Raw genomic sequence first — 25,207 nt, forward strand, 5'->3', positions numbered from 1 at the left:
AGAAAACAACAATATTTCGAGACATAGGGGGAAAAAAATACTTTTCATACGTCATCTTATCTTTCGTGATTTTCTCAATTGTGGTACTGGAACGTTGTTGATATCTGTTTTTAAAACAGAACTGAACACAGTTTGCCATTTCAGGAACTCTCATAAGTAAAACTTTTCGCTTTCATGTATAGAATTTAATCAACTGTCGATGAAAAGGCCTTTTTTCTGAACTTTAGACCTTCGTATTCCTGGTAAGCTATTGAACAGTGACCCGCGGACAAAACCATATATTTCGACTGAAATATTCTTTTGAATTCACCTACGATCCTTCCTCCTGTTATTAAATACATGAAAGCCACAAAAGCGAACGAGGCTACTATTCAATATGAATGAAAAGTAACAAAACTATATGTATTCGTAGAAGAGCTCTTGCTACATTATTTCTCTGTACGTTTGTCTGCCTTATGAAACCTAAGTCTTGTTCCAACAAATTTCACCAAAAGGATGGTACAGGTTTGCCATTTCGGTAATCGTCAGCGTGGTTTTTCATTCGAATACTTGAAAAAAAATCAGAAATAATTATTTTTTCTGAAGGCAGGATGGAAGATCAATGTTTAACGTTCCATCGACGATGTGTCCATCTCGGACTGAGGAAAGACCTACGAGACAATCCGTCGTGTCCTTTTCAAAGAAACCATTGTGACATTTGCGTTAAGCAGTTTTGAAGACCCCTGGACAACCTAAATCTGATCGGCTCAGACGGCAACTACAACCTCCATCTTCCTGAGTGCTAGTTTTCTAGACTTAGTTGCATATTCAGTGCTCAAAAGGGTCCTTCTTAACTGTTAAGCAATGGAAAACTAAAGCGTCATACTACAAATTTCATTCAATTCCGCCACATTTGCATTATTCCTTACATTGAAGAGGAATCTGTAAATACACCACCATGATGAAAGCCACTGGCAACAGTAGCCGAAACATGGGTATGTTAGAGGACATGATGATGTGGTCACACACTCGGAAAAGTTTTTCTGAAAACGTGTACATACTGTAATCGTGGTAGAGTAGAACCGGGCGTCGTTCGGGCAGCAAGAAAGAAAACATCCTCATAAACAGTAGCAGTCTTTCTTCAAATTACACCGTACTTACAGCTTCGTAAGACTGTAAAGGATACATATGATATGTTCGTAAAAGCAAACGACGTATCTCATACAACAGCTACAAATTTACATTAACATCGAATCTGTGGAATAGTGGACACAGTAGCCACCTTTCTACAAAAATGAGCCAAATGACACTAAGGGATAATCAGAGCTTGCTTTGGAAGCAGTGGCCAGTATAATGTCTTTTAAATGGAGCCGCCCAAAATTGTAAGTACATGTTGCAATCGAACTAAAGAAGAAAGAAAGCTGGCTGTCCACTTAATGATAGCCGAATGTTACTTAACTAGCACTGTTCCGCAATTTCAACTGGTAGATCAGCTTTGGTAGTCATTTGAAAGGAATGTTTGGCTTTGGTTGCCAGAAAGAAAAACAGTTATTCTTTCTTGACGTATCTAATGACTACCTCGTGCATCAATAAGCCGGAAGAAGTTGCGCCAAGGTAAGAAACTAGATCGCTAGCATGAATAAAAATTCAGTAATCATTTTCACTGTTCCTGTCGCCTCTTCAGATAGCTTCTGGGAAATAACTAACAAGTGCCTTCCAAAAATTCAGTGGCCGGTGCATTCCTTATCTTTATTCAGCTGAGCTAATGTTCCGTCTCGTTCCTCTTTCAGCATCACTCAGATTACTCACGTTAATGGAGTGTCCAAAATGGAAGATAGAGCACCACGTCAGTACTTAATATTTTCTTGATAAACACAAAGGGTCATCTGTAAAAGAAATAAGCGTCGCGAGACCTTTTAACAGAATTGTTAAATGCACTTAGGAAACGATAAAAAAGAATGAGAGAGAAATAAGCACAGTATGCTGCTGTAGTCACTATATTCACTAATGATGGATTGCAAGTGCGTAAAATTGTGTTGCTAATGTAGTTATACTGTAAAATGCCATGACTAAAATCGTTTTGTGATGTCCATTTCTCGTTATTTGTAGAAAACCAACACAGACCTTACCAAACTTCGATTTCGTCAAAGTCACGAATGACCCAAGAGAATTTTTTCAGTTGCATGTTTTCGAAAATCCAGCTGTTCGACTGTTCTACCAAGAAATATTGCACCCTGTTTATGACACTGGAGAGAATGGATTTAAATCCCATCTGACTTTCCTGATTTTCGTGCAAATAGCTTGAGGCAAATTCTAAGACGATTCGTTTAAATGCGCACGATACCTTTTTATCCACTATTATTGTCCATGTGTGTTAGCGCTTCATCATCGACGTAGACAATACGTTAAATTACAGTCCTCCCTGCACTCCTACTCTGATATCTTTACTTAAAAGTAGTGTGTGTCTCTTTTCTAAAACCTTTCGTTTTGTGCTCATTGTAGGCTGTAGGGCGTGAACTACTTTTGTAGTCGAAAAGATTCCAGCTAGAATTTTCATTTCTTGTTTGAGAACTTTTCCTTAAAAGAAGTTGGCACTGTCTACCTCGCTCATGTAGTCTAATATGCAAGTTACTACGAACACTATCACTATCTGTATGTTACATCAACTAACGACCTTTATATTTTTATTTCTGGATTATTTTAGTAGTTATTCCATTTCTTCTCATCTCAGGAACATAATTTAAGAAACAAAGCATACGACTAACTTCCGTATTTATTTTATATATGTGTTTTTTTTTATATTGCTTGACAGTTGTTTGAGTCAACAATATCTCGACATTATTCACCCAATTGCAGTGAGTTGTGTCTGTTGCTAGTGACAGGGGACACCAACAAGAGGTTTGCCATACTGATAGTAGCCACAGTGCAATATGAGCTCATTTATCAGAGAGCGTATGCTGCAGATACGGAGAGGTGATACAATGTTTCAAACAAATCGACTCGTATTAGGAAAGAGTGAGAGCCAGACTCGTTCAGACCTAGCTACCACGTCAGCACCCGTGTGTCCTCCACATTTGTTGTTCGCTGCGAAGGACTATATGTTCACGAAGCTTGTTCCATTGATTCAGCTGGGTTCATGCGCCTGAGCATCCCGTGTAGTACCTAAACCTTTGTCGTAAAGGGTATATGTGTGATGCTATTATGAGGTATGTTGCATAGAAAATATCAGCACATTGCTTTAAGGCAGTGGCAGGACAGCAGACGGAGAGAGCTCTCTGCCCAACCTTGAGGGGAATGTTTGAGATACAAATTAAAGGTGCTACCTTCAGTGGGTACGGTCCCTATTGATAGACTAGCATTTATGTCGTGACTCTGCTTTGAGGTTAGATTTCTTTATTCACCTTTTTCGTGGTGATGTAGCAAAGGTGCAAAGAAGGAAGTTGAAGATTTAACGTCCTGTCAACAACGAGGTGAGTACGGACGGAGTATAACCTTACAAGGAGAGGCCACAGTGTTGACTTCACGGATTTCCTTCAAACTTTGTACATCTTTAGTAGGCAAGTACTAAGGTCCACTACATTGGCAATTCCGAGAAAAGCGCAAGAGGAATTTTACACGTCTATTGTGTAACCGATGTATCTTCGCGAAAGTGCCAATCGTAAGAAGTCATTATGGTCAAGTGATTAGCGTTCGCGCTTGGCAAAAAGGGCGTGGGCAAGGCAACGGATTGGATCCTGCTAACAGTTATTTCTTAATTTACATGTTTTTCATCACTGGTCATATTATTTAATTTATGTGACATTCGAGAGGTAAAATAATGAAAAAAAACGTGAATTTTCATGTAGCTGTAGTGAATTTCATATGTTATTTCCCAGTGGCAGTTCACGTGCTGGGTGGAACGGACTCACGAAACAGAAGCAGACTGTTTATCGTCTTGCTTTTCTAATTTTCGTGAACAAATGATAATGCTGGCACAGATCATTTGAATGATTCTTGTATAGAAACGTTGTGGAACAAATCAGTTTACAGGATACGTACATATGATTAGCTTTAATGTTGAAGAACATATTACTTTTCATTTTCACTCATGCGATTACACTTAATTTTTTTTCACAGGATGAAAATTTTTAATAAAACTTGGTCTCTGGAATAGAAGTAGAAATGATTTTAGGTTAGATCTGAAATTTACTTTGCTACTTGTCACTCATGTTATGTTATTGGGCAAATGATGAAAAATTTTAATCGATGCATACTGAACTCCTTTCTGAGCCACTGATGGCTTTAATAATGGGTAATAAAACCCTTTTTTCTAATGTTGTAAATATGAACATCACTGTTCTTCTCATATTATGGTGGATTATTTATGAAGAATTTCGGAGTGAATATGCATATAAAATGAAGGTGAAGTTAAAAAGTCTAACTGCTTGGAGAGATTACTGGTGGTGAGCGCCACATATAATTCTTATTGTTCACTTTTGTGCAATCAATATTTTCTTTCTAAGTGATGAATTACCCTATAAAATTTCTCCGTAAGACATTATTTAGTGGAAATATGGAAATATATTAGGTGGTTGATTCTTTTGTGTCCAAGACTAGCAATTGTACAACGAGAAGAGTAGCTTACTTTAATTCTTTAGCAGCTTAGTAACATGCTATTTCCAGTTCACGTTTTCATAAACATGTACACCAAAAAATTTGGTATATTCTACACTGTTTGCCGACTATGGTTCATCTGCTACATCAATTTGCGGTATGGTACTATTTGTCGTACACAGATGAATATAGTGTGTTTTGTCAAAATTTAGGAAAAGTCAGTTTAAAGAGAAACACATAATAATTCTTTAAAAACACCATTGAAATTCCTTCTGTTAATTACACTATAGGAAATATTGCATTTAATCACAAGTTTTTTTGAGATGATCTTATTATACCGTTATTAGTTTCTGGTCTAAAATCTTTTAAACTATGCATCACAAATAATATTGTTATATTAGGACACAAATGAAAAACTTGCAAAAAGTGATGCTACCATCTGACGATGGCCTCAGGCCCAATACTTGTAATTGTGTATTAAAATCATTTCAAGAAAACTAAATGCTGACTGCAGTATTTGCTACAATGTCGTTTACGGAAAACAGTTCTGGTGTTCTCCAACCAAAATGGATAAAATAATTTGTTCTGTTACTTTCTCTGTGGTGGGATTTATTACAGCACTTGTACTGTCTACATAAAGCACCAGTTCTGGCTGATAAATATTAAGTGGAAAGTCAGTCACATATAGAGGTGACTCATCTATCCCTTCTGGAACGTTTCGTGCAACCCACAACGCCTTCAAATCCATGCGTGAGATTTTCATATTATCTTGATCACTATGCGGAAACTATTAGTCCTGAAGGGAATTTAGTATAGTTAAAGTTTGTACTGGAAATTTTCCACTGCAACCCACAGCATTGGAGTTGTTCAAGAAGGTGACTTTTGTACGTTTTTCTTGAACGACTGGATAACTACGGCCTCTACCACGTTAAATTTCCTGCAAATAGGTCGTGTAGTTTTTCAGTAGGACTATTACTTTGAACGTAGTGAGCGACAGGATATGAAAGTCGTGTGCATGGAATTTGAAGGAATTGCAGGTTGCAAAAAGCCCATGCGTAGGGGCAACTGAATTATCGTGTATAAGCAATGGGAATGGACTGAGAATTGAACCCTGTGGATTTCCCTTCTTTGTTTCTCTGTAGTTACTAAACTTTTCTCTCCTTCCATCATTTCTTGAACTATTGTTTACTTTAAATTGAAGAGAACGTTACTTTACTTGCTACAACTTTCTCTTTAAGGACAAAGAAAAAGGGAACAAACATTTTATTACAGTCTTCCTGTAACGTCAATAAAACTGACCCCATAGCCTTTAGCTATAAGCAACAGTGTATTTGAAGAGCTTGTGATTATTTATTGAGAGTACGATGTGGACACGTTGGCATAAAGGGAGCCGTGCATCAGCCAGCACGCTTGCCTCAGGGTGAACCCCATCTTCGACGAGGGCGGCGGCTCCGCAGATCGGCGCGGGAGCGGCCGTTGCGACCGCGGCGGCTCTTCTGGGTACGGCAGCAGCGGTAGCGGGGGCGGCAGCGGGGGCGGCAGCGGAGCCAGGTCGCCGTGCGCCAGCTCGTCCGGCGGAGAGTCCCCCAAGCAGTCCGCACCGCCCACCCCGGAGCAGGCGTCGCCCACGAGGACGCCGGCCACGGTAAGCGCTAAACTCGCATCTCATCTGTTACGAGCAGTCAAGTGAAAACTGAACGCCTGCCACTGTGGAACCATGGAATGGTTCCATTCGAAAGTAATCGGCGCACGCGTTAAAACATTTATCCCACCGGGAGACAAGACGATCAATTCCTATTTGACAATACCCCACTGACTGATACACAGCTGCAGCCACTCTTGCACGCATGTCTTCCTTCAGGTCCCCGAAGATGTGAAAATCAGTCGGCGAAAAGCGGTCTGTACGGGGGATGTTGCAGTGTTTTCCGACCAAATCGCAGAAGCCTAGCCTTCTTCCTACTGGCAGTGTGGGTGCTGGCGTTACGGTGCAGCAGAGTGATTCCGTCCAGCTACATTCCTGACGTTTTTACTTTATGGTGCATCGCAGTTCCTGCAAAGCGTCTTCATAACGCTGCTCATTGATTGTGGTTCCACTTTCGAGGCATTCCACAAGCAAAGGGCCCTTGCTGTCGAAGGTCATCATGACCTTACGTGGTGCCACTATTTCGAGCCCGAGAGCAATTGTGGAAGCATCCTATAATTCCCCATCAAAGAAATCCAAAGTTCGAACAGTCCACGAGAGTACTGCCGGTCCATAGTGTCCAACGGGCGATCCTAAATCCCCTTAGGACGGCCGCTCGCCCTCAGGAGCTCAGTTCGTCAGCGCATCTGACGATGGCTACATGTCTGATCTCCGAAATATTGTGCCCGTTGGACACTATGGGCCGGCGGTACACCCGTGGACTGTTCGAGCAAGAAATGTGCCGGGAGAAACTGACGAATCACAAATCCAAAGCTGTTCATACAAGTTGCACGATAAAGCCAATTGTGGAAGCATCCCACAATATGCCGCCAAGGAAATCCAAAGCTGTTCACACAAGTGGCAGCCTATCACTCGCCCCCACACTGCCAATCGGATGAAGACTATGCTATAGCGTTTTGATTGTAAAACACTGCAACATCCATCGTCCAACCCGGATCTTTCTCCGTGTGATTGCACATCTCTGGCGACCTGAAGAAAGACATGCCTCGACGTCGGTTCAGGTGGGAGAAGATGTTGAGGAGTGAGTGCGGCGATTAATTTTGAATCGAACCATTCCATTGTTCCGATGTGTTCGTTTTTCATTTGACTGTCCCTTATATATGGCTAATCCTGGTCGCAGTCCCAGTTGCAGATCGCTTGTCTGACGGATTCAAGAGGCAATAATAATAATAATAATAATAATCATTTCTTTTCAGTTTTTCATATTATTATTGACTGAACTTAAAAATGTAAGATGCTTCTCATTAAGAGATATAATCTCATGTTAAAGGTTAAAACACAAAAGTGAAGAATTAAAGTTAGAAATTTTCCATGTATCTTGAGTCAGCGTGACTCACAGTGCCACAAATTACCCATACTATATTCGTCCAGTAGTGACAACGTGAGTACTTAGCAACTTCCAAAACCTTTATAAATAATGTCAGATCTGTTCGAAACTTCTTCTCGATCACACATTTCACAAAACGAAAAAATGAAAAAAAAAATCATTTATCGGTTACTACATCCTGTGCACCACCTGAAGTGAGACTAAAAGGTTCGTAAACCTGTTTATGGAATAGGTAACTTTTTCAAAAAAGTGAGTACAGTTTCCTCTATTTATACAACATTTTTTGGTGCCGTACAGTAAAACTGCCGTATCAGGCAAGACATTTTAATCTATATCTTCTTTACTACTAATTGTATTCGCAACAAATTTTGCTGAAAGTGTCCACAGACAACACTGGATATATCTGCAAAATTATTTCATTGGTAGCCACAAAATTTAGGAGCTATGAAGTCATAAACATTGAGATGGGTGAACAGCTACCTTCTGTATAAAACGGGGCACAAATTACCCTGAATACACATATCCTGTGTGTGATAATGAGAGCAGTTGGCTTTCAACAATCTTTAAAAATAATTTCAAATATTTTCTTTCTCTCTGCTCACACGCTAAAGATCAGATATTTAACGCGTTAACTTAGACGTCTGTAGCTGTTTTATCCACCGGGGTTCGATTCGGGGATGGGGTTACTGATACTCAATAGACAGTCAGTCGTCATCAGCTCTTCTCTGTAAGTGGACCTCCGTGAAAAGAAAACAAGTCTTCTGTTTACTAAATTAAAGGGTGCTGTGTTACGGCAACAAGATGTGTTCTGATCAGACGAAGCTGAAACTTTGGGTTCTTCGATTTCTCAGTGAGGTGGCACGTCGGAATTGTAGCTCAGGAAACATTCGGCCACTTTATTACATTAATAAATAAAGTAATTACTGAACTTGGAAACACTTCTTTGCCTCAGGATTACTGGATAATTTACAACTCTCATTGACTAATAAGGACTTGATGCACTAATTAACAGACTATTTTCTTGTAGTACAACGTTCAGTCTTAACTAAAGTACAAGTTCATCAGAAACTTAAACAACCCGTTGGTACTACTCGATGATGTCGATTGCTTCAACTGAGGTCATGAACTGGGCTGAACTCTTGCACTGTCGACGCTGTATTGACCTCAGAGTGAGGTCGTTCCTAATGCTGAGACAAGAGGCGTGGTCTTCTTGTGCGTCTCCCACTGGTTGTTGCCTAGGCGCGCAGTCCGGAACCGTGGAACTGCTACGGTCGCAGGTTCGAATCCTGCCTCGGGCATGGATGTGTGTGATGTCCTTAGGTTAGTTAGGTTTAATTAGTTCTAAGTTCTAGGGGACTAATGACCACAGCAGTTGAGTCCCATAGTGCTCAGAGCCATTTTTGAACTGGTTGTTGCGGATTGCAGCCAACACTCGCCAATGTCTATGGTAACGATTCACGTCGCCTGTTTTGGTGTGGCACCGCATTCTCTGGACTGTACCACAAGATGTACTTGCTGCTGTATTTCATTTTGAGAATTGTGCGTAAGTACCTGAAGATGAGACTGTGAAAGGCTTCGAAATCGACTGCAAATAATGTCCACAACAAATATAGATGAATGGAAATATAGTATCTTAAAAACTAGTGTGGTCGAAAACAAACTAAGCGAAATTTGAGTTCCCCCGGCGTATCGTATGTTGAAATAACTTACGGGAATGCAGTCAAGTAATGTTATCGAAAACTGCCGACATTTATACTTTTGAACACGCTGTCATTTCCAAAGCACAAAAGTGTAATGAGAGATGACTGTACACGGCAGTTGCTGCACCGAAGCGAAATCCAAAAGGGTGCGTATTCTGAAAGACAACACACGAACAACTAGTTGTTCATTGTGTATGTAGTCTTCGCCATCCCAGCGACCCCTTGTAGCATTTGTACCTTGAAAATGACGGAGTATTCATCTGTCGAAATACCGGCGGTTATAAAAAATGTTACCCCTCTGCATTCCTGTGAGTTATTTCGGCAGAGCAAACACTTTGCAGTTTGTCCATTATGCCCTGCTGTCGAACATCTGCACCCAAATTCCCGCACTTACACTATCTCCTATTTTGCTTTTCTTTCTTCTCAGACTCAGCATAGTTTCCCTGCTTTACATCAACATATTCATTTTCTATACGAAAAATCTACAGAAATTTTTTCGACAGATGACATACTGTTAATGGCCAGCTACCGCGTATTTTTTCATCGGTTTTCTGTGCGTGTTCATTCCCAGCTTAAGATTCAGCAATTTCCGTCAGCCCTGTAAATATTCGTCTGCCCGCACTCAAACAGAGGAGACACCACAGCTCTATTCACTACATTCGTCCAATACATAGCACAAGTTTTGAGATGAATATCGATAGATATATGAGATATTTTGCCACTAAAAGTCCTATTTCAGAATGGACGTCGTATTTGGCGGGGTTTTCAGTAGCAGTTTTCATTGTAAACAGCCTCTGTGGACGTGATAGAACCAGTGTGGCTACATTATCGCAGCCCTAAGCACGATGATCTACCGCGTTTTTGAGCGTCGTTACTGTTCCGCTCCCCATCCCTCACTATTTCTCATGCTACACGAAAAGAGAACTAACTTCCCCGTCAGCCTATTATCTTCTAACGCACACAAGGGAATGGATTCTTGGGCCCCGGGCAATCACATGCAATATCAGTAACATTAGCTTCTGCGGTCTGAAGCTCAGTGCGAAGGAAGCTATTCTGGAAGATTGCTGCGTCAGGTAATAGTGAGTACTGAACAGTTTCCAGTAAAGCTGTTCGATCAATGCTTTTAGTAGCTCCATTACATTTACGGGCTAAAATGCACGCAATTCAATGGTAATGTTTCAAAAAAGTGTGACACGTATAAGCTTTTTCTTTCTATTAGAGCCATAGTAAATTGGGACCGTAGAATGTAATCTATATTTTGTTGAATGAGCACCATATATCGAAAGATCTTTACTTTCCCAATTCCCATGTCTCAGTTGTATGGCAATGGGAAATCTAGGTATGGGTTTCAATTGCTGTATGTAGATTGGAGCTAGGAAAACATGCAACGGCAAATAGAAAACAGCAGTGAGACCAATTATGATACACGCAGCAGAGATAAGGCCCGAAACATCAAAGCTAGAAGACTTTTGGAAAAAACGGAAATGAAAATTCTGTAGCGATTGCAGGAAGCAGACAGACACACACACACATACAGAGAGAGAGAGAGAGAGAGAGAGAGAGAGAGAGAGAGAGAGAGAGAGAGAGAGAGAGAGGGGGGGGGGGAGAGAGAGAAGTGAAAGCATCAGAAAAGAATGTAAATTGGACACCATTAATGAGTTGGTTTATAATAAAAGCGTGAATGGTACGAACATATAGACACGATGGAAGAACGGAAGATTGTTAAAATCGTAAAAACTAATTACCAGTTTCTAAAAAAAATTCAAGCGGTCCAAGGCAAAGATGGAGTGACAACCTGAACGTAGACTGCAGGACTGTAATGAACGGGATTTAGCGTAGGAAGAATGGAGGAAGAAGAAGATTATAAACACTAGTTATAAAACAATATATTTCCCTTCTTGAAAAATGATGTTGTCTTAGGGAACAGAATTTCTTCTCTTTCAGTTTCACGTATCTTGCAGTCTAGATTTTGGAAAATTATGGTTAGGTCTTATGGGATCAAACTGCTGAGGTCAACGGTCCCTAAGTTTACGCACTACTTAATCTAACTTAAACTAACTTACGCTAAGGACAACACACACATCCATGCCTGATGGAGGACTCTATCCTCCGACGGAGGGAGCCTCGTGGACTGTGACAAGACGCCTGAGACAGAATGATATTATATTTTGTCCTTTCCCAAATTACTTTCGTTTTTGTTTTATTTACAATCAAACTGAATTCTGCATCGTAATTTCTTGTATTTCTTCTTACTGCGGTGTCGTGTTGTGTACTGCTGTGTGGTGTAATGTTTTTGTAATGTTGTCCAGAATTACAAATTACAAAATTTGTGACCTACCAATGCCGCATAGTGTAATATACCAGTAGTGTGTGCCTTCTGGATTCCTAATGAACAGATATCTGTGGGCCAGATGTGCAAATGGTAGTACCCAAACTTCTTTTTAGTTGTTGTTATTATTACTACTTTCCTGTTTTAACATAGATTTTCCCCCCTTAAACAGCATGCTCAGTTATTAGCATCACATTTGAAATCATGTTAAAATATTGTGTGCTCTAATCATGCCAATTCGTGTACAACATTCAGTCTGTTTTACGCAGATAACAGACCAAAAACAAAAAAGTTCACCTCTTCTTACTATCTCAAAGAAAATAATTCTACTCGCTCTGTTTAACGTTGCTTTCCTTTCTTCGTGCAATTTCACTTTTGCCATAAATTTGCCTTTTTTAAATTAGTTTTCGACGTTCAATTTCAGCCATAATCTACAAACCGTATTTAAACATTTTCACTAAGTGATTATTTTTTTAAATTGTTCTCCTGCGATATAGTATCTTGGTGAAACTGTAATTTCCGAGCTCACTTTTATGCTTCAGATCACTTTTAGAGTTCGAAAAGAATCATTTTGTTTTTCTAAGTCAAACGTTTGCAATCATAACTGTATTTTGTTTTTATTTTTGTTTCACTGCGCGTGAGCAATTCATTTGAGGAAACAGTATGAACCAAGCTATAAAAAAATGTTTAAACTCAAATTAGTAGATTCTTAATTAGTGACGCAATGCGTTTCGACCCATCATCTAGTTATCTAGTTAGCTGTGGAGGACCGGAGAAGAACGACGATCAGCCTTTCTTCTCTCTCTCTATTCTTTCCCAAAGGAACCCATTCGGCATTTTTCTGTAAGTGATTTAGAGAATCCACGTAAACCCTATAATATGGACGGCCGTACGATGATTTTAAGCCCTCCATATCCCAGATTCAATTGCTGTGTCTTAATGTGTGTGCTGTCTCTCCGGGCGATACATCTTTGTAGCTCCTCTGAGAAACAATTCGCGTTGGCAGCAGTAGGAGCTCGTAAGAGGAGCTACCTAGGGTAGGGCCCACGTGTAGACAGCGGGCTACAGACTTTATGTTATGCGAAGCTCGATACGCGACACTAGAATTAGAATTTAAACGGCGATTGCTATTTACTGCGCCATTTAAGCCCGCGTGTAATGTTCATTAGGAGGATTATTACGGTAGTACGCTGGTAACTCAACCAGTATTAACAGTGCTGCGAAAAGGTGTATCTTCAACTCCCGCGCCCCTCCCCCCTCCCTGCGCCAACCCAACAACGCCGGTCGCGCAATGTTTCTTTCAACAAACACTGCTCGCTGTATGCTCAGCGATATACATACTGACAATAGGCAGCGGAAGTGACGCCTGGCAAGTAACTAAGAGTCACTCTATATTCAGTTTTCATTACAACTGTATTGCTTATTGTGTTCAGCTCATAATACTATTAACATCAGGACTATATGACTTAATACTGACGTACGTGTTAGAGAGACGTGGTGTAATCATCCCTCGCAAAACACGTTTACTCGACTCTTCCGGAATATTATGATAAATACTCATCGGGTCGTACTCCACAATCCAGAATTACCATGGTTACCAAACGGATGAAAAGAAAGGTCATTCAAACCGGGTCAGCACGAGCTGTTACCTCAACAAAAGGCACTGAGGTAAAAGCTCCGGTTGACCCGGTTTGAATGAGGTTACTTTCCTCTGGTTTTGGTAGAACTGCCTGTACTAGAGTGCAGAGCTGGAGGCGATGAATGTTTATCGTAATTTTTTTGAATAGTCAGGAAAATTTATATTCCGAACTCCGATTACTACGTTCATTTGTAGCAGGTGCCTGAAGAACCTCTGAAATCGATGCCACTACGAAATAAAGAACACAGCTATAAGCAAAACTGTGCATACGGTGAAATTTCCATCAGCTTGTAACCTATTGCATTGAGGCTCCACTGTACCTAAGGCATAAAATTCAAAACTTGGTTGTTACTTTGACTAGCTTTCTCCAGTTTCTTCGTGTAACCTACGTTCTTCCGGTGTGTATCATCTCTTGAGAGTAAGGATCCCGTGCTCTTTTGTTTTTTTTTTTTTTTTCACTGACACGACGCAGCCTCCAAGATTTCCCTTCTTTTCAACCCGAAGCCCTCGATTCTGTTTGGTATATATTCAAACCTCACTGTTTCTGTCCTCCATCATTCCTTCTGGTGTCGTGCAGGTTGTTCAATGATGCCTTCTCCCTTTTTCTAATGTTTTCCACATTTTCTTTTCCTTGCAGATTCTGCGGAAGATCTACTCATTTCTTATCGTATATATTATTTTTCACGATCATTCTATAACAACACATCTCAAACGCTTGGGTTCTCTTCATACACGCTTTACACGATAAATCAGTCTAATATAAAAGCCGTAAATTCAACTAAATACCTACTACAATTCGCTGCTCACAGTTTCTTCAAAGATAAAGCGTCCAATAGGTCTGTGACTGGAAACTGCTGCCCACGCTGTAATCCTCGGAGCATAACGTTGTCGTTTATGAAGCACTTGTGGGTTTTCAGTGGCCCAAAAGGGTAACTTTTTGTTTGTTGACCACACCGTCTAAATGAAAATGCGCCTCGTCTGAAAACCAAACGTTGTTGAGAGTTTCTTCCCTATCCTACGCCCACTGAGCAAACAGTAGTCTCTGCTGCTTGTGTTCTTCAGTGGGCTTCTGTGCACAGGTCATCTTGTATTGGTACATATGGAGGTCACTTTTAAGAATGCGTTGAACGGAGTGTCTGGATATTCCCAGTTGCACTGCTGCCTTTCTACACCATTTCACGGGACTTCTCTGTACAGCAACTCGTACCGCTTCAGTATTCTTCGGCGAACAAAGAGGCTTAGGCCGAGGTCGCTTCGCTTCCAATACTGTTCCTACCTGTACAAATTTATCGTACAACCTATGGATAGTCTTCTTGCGAGGGACCCATCATGTGTTAAACTGTTGTCGAAAACGCCTCTGAGTCACAACAAGGCTTTTCGTTTCATGAAAAAGTAACACAATTGCCGATCGTTGCTGTATCGTCAGTCTTCCATTGTCAGCCATTGCTGCTTACTATTCTCCTACCGGCAGTATCGTGAATTACAGGTCATTTCCTAACTCATTTGTTTTTCCAAGCTCTGCTGGTACTGCTGTAGAGATCCCAGCGGGATAACTAATGTGCGTCGTAAATTGTGAAAGAAACAATTGGTAACACATTTCGTGCGCCACCCTGTAAGTGTTGTACATGTCTGTTGTTGGTTTATTGCCCGTGGAAGACAGATAGAATGTGTTCTTGGAACATTCCTCCACACTTATGAATGTAGGTGTCTGTCTCGGATTCACGCGATTTAAGTTCGTGGGATAAGTTCAGTGGCCAGTTAAGTAATATGCTGCGTGATAAGTGAAGTTAGTTTCCGCGTAACCGTGGTGTTAACGCCTGGCTTTTGGCCACAGATGCCGGCTGGCCGCTGCGCGTCGCTGCAGACGAGGTCTCCGGCGCCTCCGCGGCACGCCTGCTCGCCCCCGGCCTCGCCGCCTCCCCCGCTGCCGCAGGCGCGGCCGCCGCCTCCGGACACGCCGGCGCCCCCGCCCCCCGGGGGCAGTGGGTGCTCGCGGCTGTGTCCCATCCCGGAGGGCTGGCCCGTGGGAGTGCCGCGTCCCATCTGGCCGCCGAAGCACCTCGATGCGCTGTACGCTGCGCTCGCCAAGCACACTGAGCACGAGCCCGCCGCCACCGTCCCAGCCGCTGCCGCCGTTACGACGCGGGACCACGCCAGCGACACCGCCTCCTCGTCCGCCAGCAGCGGCTTCGGCGACGACCACCCGCCTTGTCTCTCCACCAGGTACCCCACCCTCTCACCTACCACACTATCCAGGGTGTTACAAAAAGGTACGGCCAAACTTTCAGGAAACATTCCTCAGACACAAATAAAGAAAAGATGTTATGTGGACAGGTGTCCGGAAATGCTTAATTTCCATGTTAGAGCTCATTTTAGTTTCGTCAGTATGTACTGTACTTCCTCGATTCACCGCCAGTTGGCCCAATTGAAGGAAGGTAATGTTGACTTCGGTGCTTGTGTTGACATGCGAGTCATTGCTCTACAGTACTAGCATCAGGCACATCAGTACGTAGCATCAACAGGTTAGTGTTAATCACGAACGTGGTTTTGCAGTCAGTGCAATGTTTACAAATGCGGAGTCGGCATATGCTCATTTGATGTATGGATTAGCACGGGGCAATAGCCGTGGCGCGGTACGCTTGGACCGAGACAGATTTCCAGAACGAAAGTGTCCCGACAGGAAGGCGTTCGAAGCAATTGATCGGCGTCTTGGGGAGCACGGAACATTCCAGCCTATGACTCGCGACTGGGGAAGACCTAGAACGACGAGGAAACCTGCAAAGGACGAGGGAATTCTTCGTGCAGTTGAAGATAATCCTAATGTCAGCGTCAGAGAAGCTGCTGCTGTACAAGGTAACGTTGACCACGTCACTGTATGGAGAGTGCTACAGGAGAACCAGTTGTTTCCGTACCATGTACAGCGTGTGCAGGCACTATCAGCAGCTGATTGGCCTCCACGGGTACACTTCTGCGAATGGTTCATCCAACAATGTGTCAATCCTCATTTCAGTCAAATATTCTCTTTACGGATGAGGCTTCATTCCAACATGATCAAATTGTAAATTTTCACAATCAATATGTGTGGGATGACGAGAATCCGCACGCAATTGTGCAATTACGTCATCAACACACGTTTTCTGTGAACGTTTGGGCAGGCATTGTTGGTGATGTCTCTATTGGGCCCCATGTTCTTCCACCTACGCTCAATGGAGCACGTTATCATGATTTCATACGGGATACTCTACCTGTGCTGCTAGAACATGTGCCTTTACAAGTAGGCCACAACATGTGGTTCATGCACGATGGAGCTCCTGCACATTTCAGTGGAAGTGTTCGTACGCTTTGCAACAACAGATTCGGTGACCGATGGATTGCTAGAGGCGGACCAATTCCATGGCCTTCACTGTCTCCTGACCTCCACGCTCTTGACTTTGATTTATGGGAGCATTTGAAAGCTCTTGTCTACGCAACCCCGGTACCAAATGTAGAAACTCTTCGTGCTCGTATTGTGGACGGCTGTGATACATTACTCCATTCTCCAGGGCTGCATCAGCGTATCAGGGATTCCATGCGACGGAGGGTGGATGCCTGTATCCTTGTTAACGGAGGACGTTTTGAACATTTCCTGTAACAAAGTGTTTGAAGTCACGCTGGTACTTTCTGTTGCTGTGTGTTTCCATTCCATGATTGATGTGATTTGAAAAGAAGCAATGAAATGAGCTCTAACATGGAAAGTTTCTGGACACTTGTCCACATAACATTTTTCTTTCTTTGTGTTGTGTCAGGAATGTTTCCTGAAAGTTTGGCCATACCTTTTTGTAACACCCTGTATACAGTAGTTTTGCGAAGAGGGTTCGATGTGGCAACTGTAGCAAAAAGATTTTTATACTGTTACTTATAATCCGTCTCGATTGCATAAAATGTTTATTCACATGACCGGTTTCGGTTCCTCTAGAACCATCTTCAGATCTCCAATTTCTGTCACAGGAGTAACCCGTCCACACGCGGATTATAAGTAACATTGTAAAACCACTGATTGCGGTTATCCCATCAGACATTATGTCTGTTTTTGCAAAAAAGATTTTTGATAACGATTTCTGCAACAGGCTGGTCTGTGGAGAACGCTGTTCGGCGAAGTCTATGTCGTCGTCGCGGGAGAAGCTGCTGTCGGCGCGCCCGGACGCCGGTGCTGGCGTCGGCGTCGGGGGCGTGTGCAGGCCGCAGCCCGCGGCGCCGCTGGGCAAGCGGCCCGGCGTCGCGACGGCGGGGGCGGCTGCGGCGGCGGCGGTGGCCGCGAGCGGACACTGGCCCGGCGTCACGCCTGGAGACGTCTGCCTGCAGTCCAAGGACGGCGTCCTCTGGGTGAGTGCCTCGCAACAAACAACACGACCTGGCCCGCTACCAGTATCGTCCGATAAGGACAGCAGCATAGCACATTAAGTGAAAGGGTATCTGGTAATGATGGGGACTATCAACTCCGTGGAGTGAAACCTGTGTACATGTATACTCTGCCAACCACTGCGGCGTTGATACTGGTGTACACCGTCCTATTCCGTTATGGAGCGCAGCATTACCTTTGGTATGCGTCAAAATCTCTCTTATCGCATTTTCAGCAATCTCTGCGCGAGTTGTCCGCGTAAACCGGGAGCGGTAGTGGAGTGGTGAGACACTGGACTCCTGTTGGGGACGACGGCGATTCAGATTTATGTTTCCCGTGATTTCCCGAAATCGCTTAAGGGGGGTAGGACGTCGAACAGGCCCACTTGCAGCAGGAGAGGCACCACAGGACATTTTATTTTCTACTGTCTATACTTTTACAAATAAATTCATAAAACTTTGTCAGCATGACTAGGAAGGATTCAGGATTCACACTCATAGCAGTGGAAGTGCAAAAACACAACAAAATAATTTTTTTTTAGATATGAAATTTCATTATTTTTTCACTTACTTTTGGCTGCATTTGTTGCTATAGGTACATTTTTCTTCACAAGTAAGAGAGATTCTTTGATGAATTTTGCGCAGCATACAAACCACAGTTATAGGTGTATGAAACTCGAGAATTTTCCAAATCTATTAAAAACTGTGGTAAAAATTGAGATAATTAACTACAAAATTTGATTTTTTTTCTAAACATAAAGTTTAAAACGTAACAGCTCATTCATTTTTTTCATAAATTAAATAAATTCTAGAGTTTCAGACACCTGTAAGTATGATTTGTATGCTGTGCAAAATTCATCGAACAGTCTCTCTTACTTATGAAGGAAAGTGTACCTATAGCAACAAATGCAGCCAATAGTAAGTGAAAAAATGATGAAATTTCACATGTAAATATTATTTTGTTATGTTTTTGAACTTCCGCTGCTACTAGTGTGAATCCTGAATCCTTCCTGGTCATACTGACAAAGTTTTATGAATTTACTTGTAAAAGTATAGACAGTGGAAATTAGAATGTCCTGTGGTGCCTCTCCTGCTCCAAGTCGGCTCGTTTGACGTCCTACCCCCCTTAAGGCTAATGCCGTGAAGGGTTTCGGCCGATTTCATTCCCCATCCTTCCTCTATCCGATGTTGTGCTCAGACTCTAATGACTTTGTCGTCGACAGGTCGTTACTTATCTTCCCACTCAATGCAAGAAGCAGAGTGTTGCATATTCCAATATCCGTTTCTTAAATTTAGCAAACCGGCGTCACATTTCTGCCAAAGATTCCCATTTGAGTTCTCTGAGCATTTGTAATAATCTTTTGTTTGAGGTATTTTGATACGGATTAATACACTACTTGACAACTGCTAAGGAATAACGGACACTTGCTAACAAACCCCAACTGTTAGTTAGCAAATGTAAGTTATTCCTTATCAACGGTCAAGTATAGCCAGCAGTTACTACGGGCCGGCCGGAGTGGTCCAGCGGTTCTAGGCGCTACAGTCTGGAACTGCGAGACCACTACGGTCGCAGGTTCGAATCCTACCTCGGATATGGATGTGTGTGATGACCTTAGGTTAGTTAGGTTTAAGTAGTTCTAAGTTCTAGGGGACTGATGACCTCAGGAGTTAAGTCGCATAGAGCCATTTGAATAATTTGAGTTGCTACGGAACACCCAATCTGTGTTAGTAGTAGGAAATGGGAAGTTGCGGTAGGTGCAGCGAAGCCTGTCCACGAACGCTCTGTAATCATTCGGTATTTCATTCAGTGCGGTGTTTGAGGAAGGTGGTTGTAGAACAGTTTAGTATGCGCTCAGTGTGGTACAGCGACATGTCTGCAAGACATAATTTGAGTGCTTACGAACATATACTAGCAGTTGGGCGGCTCGATGCCGGTCAAAGTGTCACTATTGTGGCTGCAATAATGAGTGTGTCTAACGCGATTAAAAAATGGCCACTGAAGGTGGAAATGCTATGTGAAAACATGCCCGTGCTCGTAGACGAACAACCACACCGCAAGAGGATCGATACGTAGCCCTACGCGCGAAAACGTACAATCACACCGAGGTAGATCAGTTCAGACCTTGCAACTGTTAGCATTTCGCGGCGATTTAATCAGGCCGGCTAGTATGCTCGGAAGACTGTTAAATGCATACCACTTCAAATTCACCATCGTCTGCATGTAGGAAATGATTCTGGCCATCAGTGCGGTGAGAGAGTGTGTGTGTGTGTGAGAGAGAGAGAGAGAGAGAGAGAGAGAGAGAGAGAGAGAGAGAGAGAGGGACGGGGGGAACGAAAGAACACGTTACGCACCTCAGAATGTTACTGAATGCCTTTGTGATACCGTTACAGCTCAGTGGTATTGCAGGGAGATTATTCTGGATCATGTTCGTCTGGACCTAAACTCTAAAGAGCATGTCTGGGATACTCTCAGCAGACGTGTTTATCAACGAATGCCCCTTTCCGGAACCGTGCAAGAACTGAAAACCGCCTTCAGAGTGGAGTGGGACAATATCCTCCGATGACTCATCACCCATTTGGTAGCCAGCCATGAATAATAGTTGCAAAAATGTGCGTTATTCGCCAAGGAGGGCTTATCCCTTAATAACAGTCCAATATCGACCTGTACATTCTGAGTCTAGTCTGTGTCAAACCTGAACGTCATTTACATCTATCATCCTTCTTTCCCAAGTAGTGAAATCTGTACCATTTTTCGTTATAAATGAACCACTGCGCCTATATTATGTATGTACCTTGTTTCATGTCGTCCCTCATTGATTGTGATTATTCTTGTCCATCAGGGTCTCTGTTTCTTAGCAATTGTCAAGCAGGGTACATCTTCCAATGAGTTATAAAGACCTGTCAAGCGCTTCTCTTCCCATCGATGTCTACTATCTGGTTCATTCTCTTCATTCGGATATTTCTTCAGTCTGTTTACATTTCAATAGAACTACCGTCCTATAAACAAAGAGAAAATTCGAGGTACTTCATTTTCATTTCATTACGATGGTCCTGCGACAGTACTTACGTGTTGGGCCTGATCGTCTACTATTAAAGCAGCTGCCTGCAAACCGAGAGGTCGCGGGCTCGAATCCTGGTCGGACCACAGAAATTTTCAGTCTGCTTTTAGTCCACCCTTCACCTTTCAACGATGTGAAGAGTCCTCAGAGGCAACTCATGGTTCGTATTCCATATAAAACTGCAGATCCCCTTTCCCTGTTGGATGACTAGTTTACATCAGGGACACAAAAGTCGCCGAATGAGTGTCCAATTGGCCATTGAACCACACGAAATTATTGTAATTATTATTATTATTATTATTATTATTATTATTATTATTATTATTATTATATTATTAGCATTTACCTGTAAATAACAGCGTCATCAGCGTACAATTAGTACTGTTGATTGTATCTGATAAGTAGTTTGCTCACACTTTAATGTCTGTGGAGCATCCGCCTTTCTGTGCTATTGACTGTGTTATACTAGTCACAATTTGTGCTAGCTGGTCAAATACACCCCTCAACGATATGAATCTTCTTTCGGGGCTGTCACAGTGAAGCGTACCATTTAAGGTGTTGATCTAAAGTAGAAGAAATTGGTTCTGAAACATGCCTGTTCTGTTCACCAAGTGCACCTGGGGTCAAACATAATGCTTTCATGAGGTGGTTTGCTTGCAGTACACATATTCGTCACAGAGCCAAATAGTGTAAGGCAACAGCTACGTCAAAAATACATGGGAAAAAGATTAACAATATTTTACAAGATTTTATTTAGCTGGAGTGTGAAGATTGAGCTTAAAAATAAACTAAACTTAGTCCGAACAGGCCTTGGCAGGTCCTACGCTACCCACCGGCCGCCGTGTCAACCTCAGCACATAGGCGTCACTGGATGCGGATATGAAGGGGCATATAGCTCTGAGCGCTATGGGACTTAACATCTGAGGTCATCAGTCCCCTAGAACTTAGAGCTACTTAAACCTAACTAACCTAAGGACGGCACACACATCCGTGCCCGAGGCAGGATTCGAAGCTGCGACCGTAGCGGCCGCGCGGTTCCAGACTGAAGCGCCTAGAACCGCTCGGCCACACAGGCCGGCATGTGGTTAGCACACCGCTCTCCCGGCCGTATGTCAGTGTACGAGACCGGGACCGCTACTTCTCAATCAAGTAGCTCCTCGGTGTGTCTCACAAGGGATGAGTGCTCGGCATACCGGATGGTCCCCATCCAAGTGCTAGCCCAGCCCGGCAGCGCTTAACTTCGTTGATCTGACGGGAACAGGTGTTACCACCGCGGCAAGGCCGTTGCCGAAGATTGAGCTTATGTGTGTCCAAACTTTGGCATAGTCCTAAATCCAGCGAACAAGAACTAAGATCACTTGTATAATGCCCCGTTTGGGTCTTCTTAACGGTGTAGATGAGACCTGAGACACTCGTTGCGAACCTGTACTAATACTGTCTCGAGGCACTGCCTGCGGAGTACAGGAGTACGTCTGTTTACGTTCATATTTAGCGGATGCACGTCCACTTGGGAATTATTTGTGAGACGTAAGACGGATGCGTAACTTAGTCCGTATGGTTTGCGCCCTTTCTGTAGTCGGACCGTAGAATGTTGAGCCTGAGAAGTAGGCAGGTTGCACCCTCCTACGCAGGCCGTGTCCCGCCCTGGCAAACGCCTTCCACTAGCAGTGGACGCGGTATCTACTGTGAGATTAGTTTAGTACTACGGGTACAGCCTCTTGGCGTCCTTTACGCGTAGCAGTATCAATCACTCGCCCCTTGAGCTGACACCCGCACTCGTGCACGTCCAGAGGAAGACAGGAGAACGTGATGTGGAGCAGCCGAGAAGTGGAGCGCCTGTGCGTCCTCGGCAGTGACTGACGGCGCACGATTCGGCGGTAGACCGATGAGGCCGAAGAAGGCCGGCCGTGACGTGGGGGCGGCTCTCTGTCCGCGCCTCCCGGATCTGCGAGCGCTGCAGTCGCTGGGGGCAGCCTCCGTCCCACCTCATCGGCCCGGTGTGGGCGAGCGTGTCCGGTACGCAGCGGGCGCCTTGCAACACCTACTGTTCACAGCCCACAGTGCGGGACCGAGGCGACTAAGCGACGCCTTAGTGGTAAAAGAGTGCTTCAGTTATACGGTAGCGCCTGTTGTCACGCAAGCGTTGTAGTCTAGGTCCAAAAGAACAGATACCATCGGTGACCGTGCAGCTCGTTAGAATGAAATTACCATTAAATTAATACAGTGAAATCAATACCCTTCGCTGCACACAAAGGTTGATATACGTCGACGGGGACAGTTGAAAATGTGTGCCCCAACAGGGACTCGAGCCCGGGATTCCCTGCTTACATGGCAGACGCTCTATCCATCTGAGCCACCAAGGACACAGAGGATAGTGTGACAGCAGGGACTTATCTCTGGCACGCCTCCCGTGAGACCCACATTCCCAACTTACTCTCCTGCACTGTATTCGTAGGGCCCCTGCCTATTACTCTCATTACTCGCGGTTTAGCCGATTCCCGTAAGAGTTCGGCCACTGTTTGTACATCCACACAGAAGATGGTGAAATGGCCGGTGAGCCTTAACTACACTCCTGGAAATGGAAAAAAGAACACATTGACACCGGTGTGTCAGACCCACCATACCTGCTCCGGACACTGCGAGCAATGATCACACGCACGGCACAGCGGACACACCAGGAACCGCGGTGTTGGCCGTCGAATGGCGCTAGCTGCGCAGCATTTGTGCACCGCCGCCGTCAGTGTCAGCCAGTTTGCCGCGGCATACGGAGCTCCATCGCAGTCTTTAACACTGGTAGCATGCCGCGACAGCGTGGACGTGAACCGTATGTGCAGTTGACGGACTTTGAGCGAGGGCGTATAGTGGGCATGCGGGAGGCCGGGTGGACGTACCGCCGAATTGCTCAACACGTGGGGCGTGAGGTCTCCACAGTACATCGATGTTGTCGCCAGTGGTCGGCGGAAGGTGCACGTGCCCGTCGACCTGGGACCGGACCGCAGCGACGCACGGATGCACGCCAAGACCGTAGGATCCTACGCAGTGCCGTAGGGGACCGCACCGCCACTTCCCAGCAAATTAGGGACACTGTTGCTCCTGGGGTATCGGCGAGGACCATTCGCAACCGTCTCCATGAAGCTGGGCTACGGTCCCGCACACCGTTAGGCCGTCTTCCGCTCACTCCCCAACATCGTGCAACCCGCCTCCAGTGGTGCGCGACAGGTGTGAATGGAGGGACGAATGGAGACGTGTCGTCTTCAGCGATGAGAGTCGCTTCTGCCTTGGTGCCAATGATGGTCGTATGTATGCGTGTTTGGCGCCGTGCAGGTGAGCGCCACAATCAGGACTGCATACGACCGAGGCACACAGGGCCAACACCCTGCATCATGGTGTGGGGAGCGATCTCCTACACTGGATGTACACCTCTGGTGATCGTCGAGGGGACACTGAATAGTGCACGGTACATCCAAACCGTCATCGAACCCATCGTTCTACCATTCCTAGACCGGCAAGGGAACTTGCTGTTCCAACAGGACAATGCACGTCCGCATGTATCCCGTGCCACCCAACGTGCTCTAGAAGGTGTAAGTCAACTACCTTGACCAGCAAGATCTCCGGATCTGTCCCCCATTGAGCATGTTTGGGACTGGATGAAGCGTCGTCTCACGCGGTCTGCACGTCCAGCACGAACGCTGGTCCAACTGAGGCGCCAGGTGGAAATGGCATAGCAAGCCGTTCCACAGGACTACATCCAGCATCTCTACGATCGTTTCCATGGGAGAATAGCAGCCTGCATTGCTGCGAAATGTGGATATACACTGTACTAGTGCCGACATTGTGCATGCTCTGTTGCCTGTGTCTATGTGCCTGTGGTTCTGTCAGTGTGATCATGTGATGTATCTGACCCCAGGAATGTGTCAATAAAGTTCCCTTCCTGGGACAATGAATTCACGGTGTTCTTATTTCAATTTCCAGGAGTATATATACACGGTGGTCCATTGATCGTGACTGGGCCAAATATCTCACGAAATAAGCGTCAAACGAAAAAACTACAAACTTTGGGACTACAAAAAACGAAACTCTTCTACCTTGAAGGGGGAAACCAGATGGCGCTGTGGTTGACCCACTAGTTGGCACTGCCATCGGTCAAACGGATATCAACTGCGTTTTTTTAAAAATAGGAACCCCATTTTTTATTACATATTCTTGTAGTACGTAAAGAAATATGAATATTTTAGTCGGACCACTTTTTTTCGCTTTGTGATAGATAGCGCTGTAACAGTCACAAACATATGGCTCACTATTTTAGACGAACAGTCGGTAACAGGTAGGTTTGTTAAATTAAAATACAGAACGTAGGTACGTTTGAACATTTTATTTCGTTTGTTCAAATGTGACACATGTACCTTTGTGAACTTATCATTTCTGAGAACGCATGCTGTTACAGCGTGATTACCTGTAAATACCACATTAATACAATAAATGCTCAAAATGATATCCTTCAA

At 44.0% G+C, this 25,207-nt stretch overlaps 1 protein-coding gene across 5 annotated transcripts in view; it reads left to right on the forward strand.

The window, feature by feature from the left end:
* LOC126365864 (uncharacterized) overlaps positions 1–25,207 on the forward strand; it is a 664,271-nt gene that overhangs the window by 528,969 nt on the left and 110,095 nt on the right. For 4 of the 5 annotated variants that reach the window (XM_050008536.1, XM_050008537.1, XM_050008535.1 and 1 more), the window contains 3 exons: positions 5,959–6,217; positions 15,104–15,492; positions 17,376–17,631. In XM_050008536.1, the coding sequence (XP_049864493.1) occupies positions 5,959–6,217; positions 15,104–15,492; positions 17,376–17,631 (904 nt within the window). The remainder of the gene's footprint in view (positions 1–5,958; positions 6,218–15,103; positions 15,493–17,375; positions 17,632–25,207) is intronic. The other variant, XM_050008538.1, reaches the window with a different exon arrangement.

Source organism: Schistocerca gregaria, chromosome 4, assembly GCF_023897955.1.
Source record: "Schistocerca gregaria isolate iqSchGreg1 chromosome 4, iqSchGreg1.2, whole genome shotgun sequence".
Taxonomy (NCBI): domain Eukaryota; kingdom Metazoa; phylum Arthropoda; class Insecta; order Orthoptera; family Acrididae; genus Schistocerca; species Schistocerca gregaria.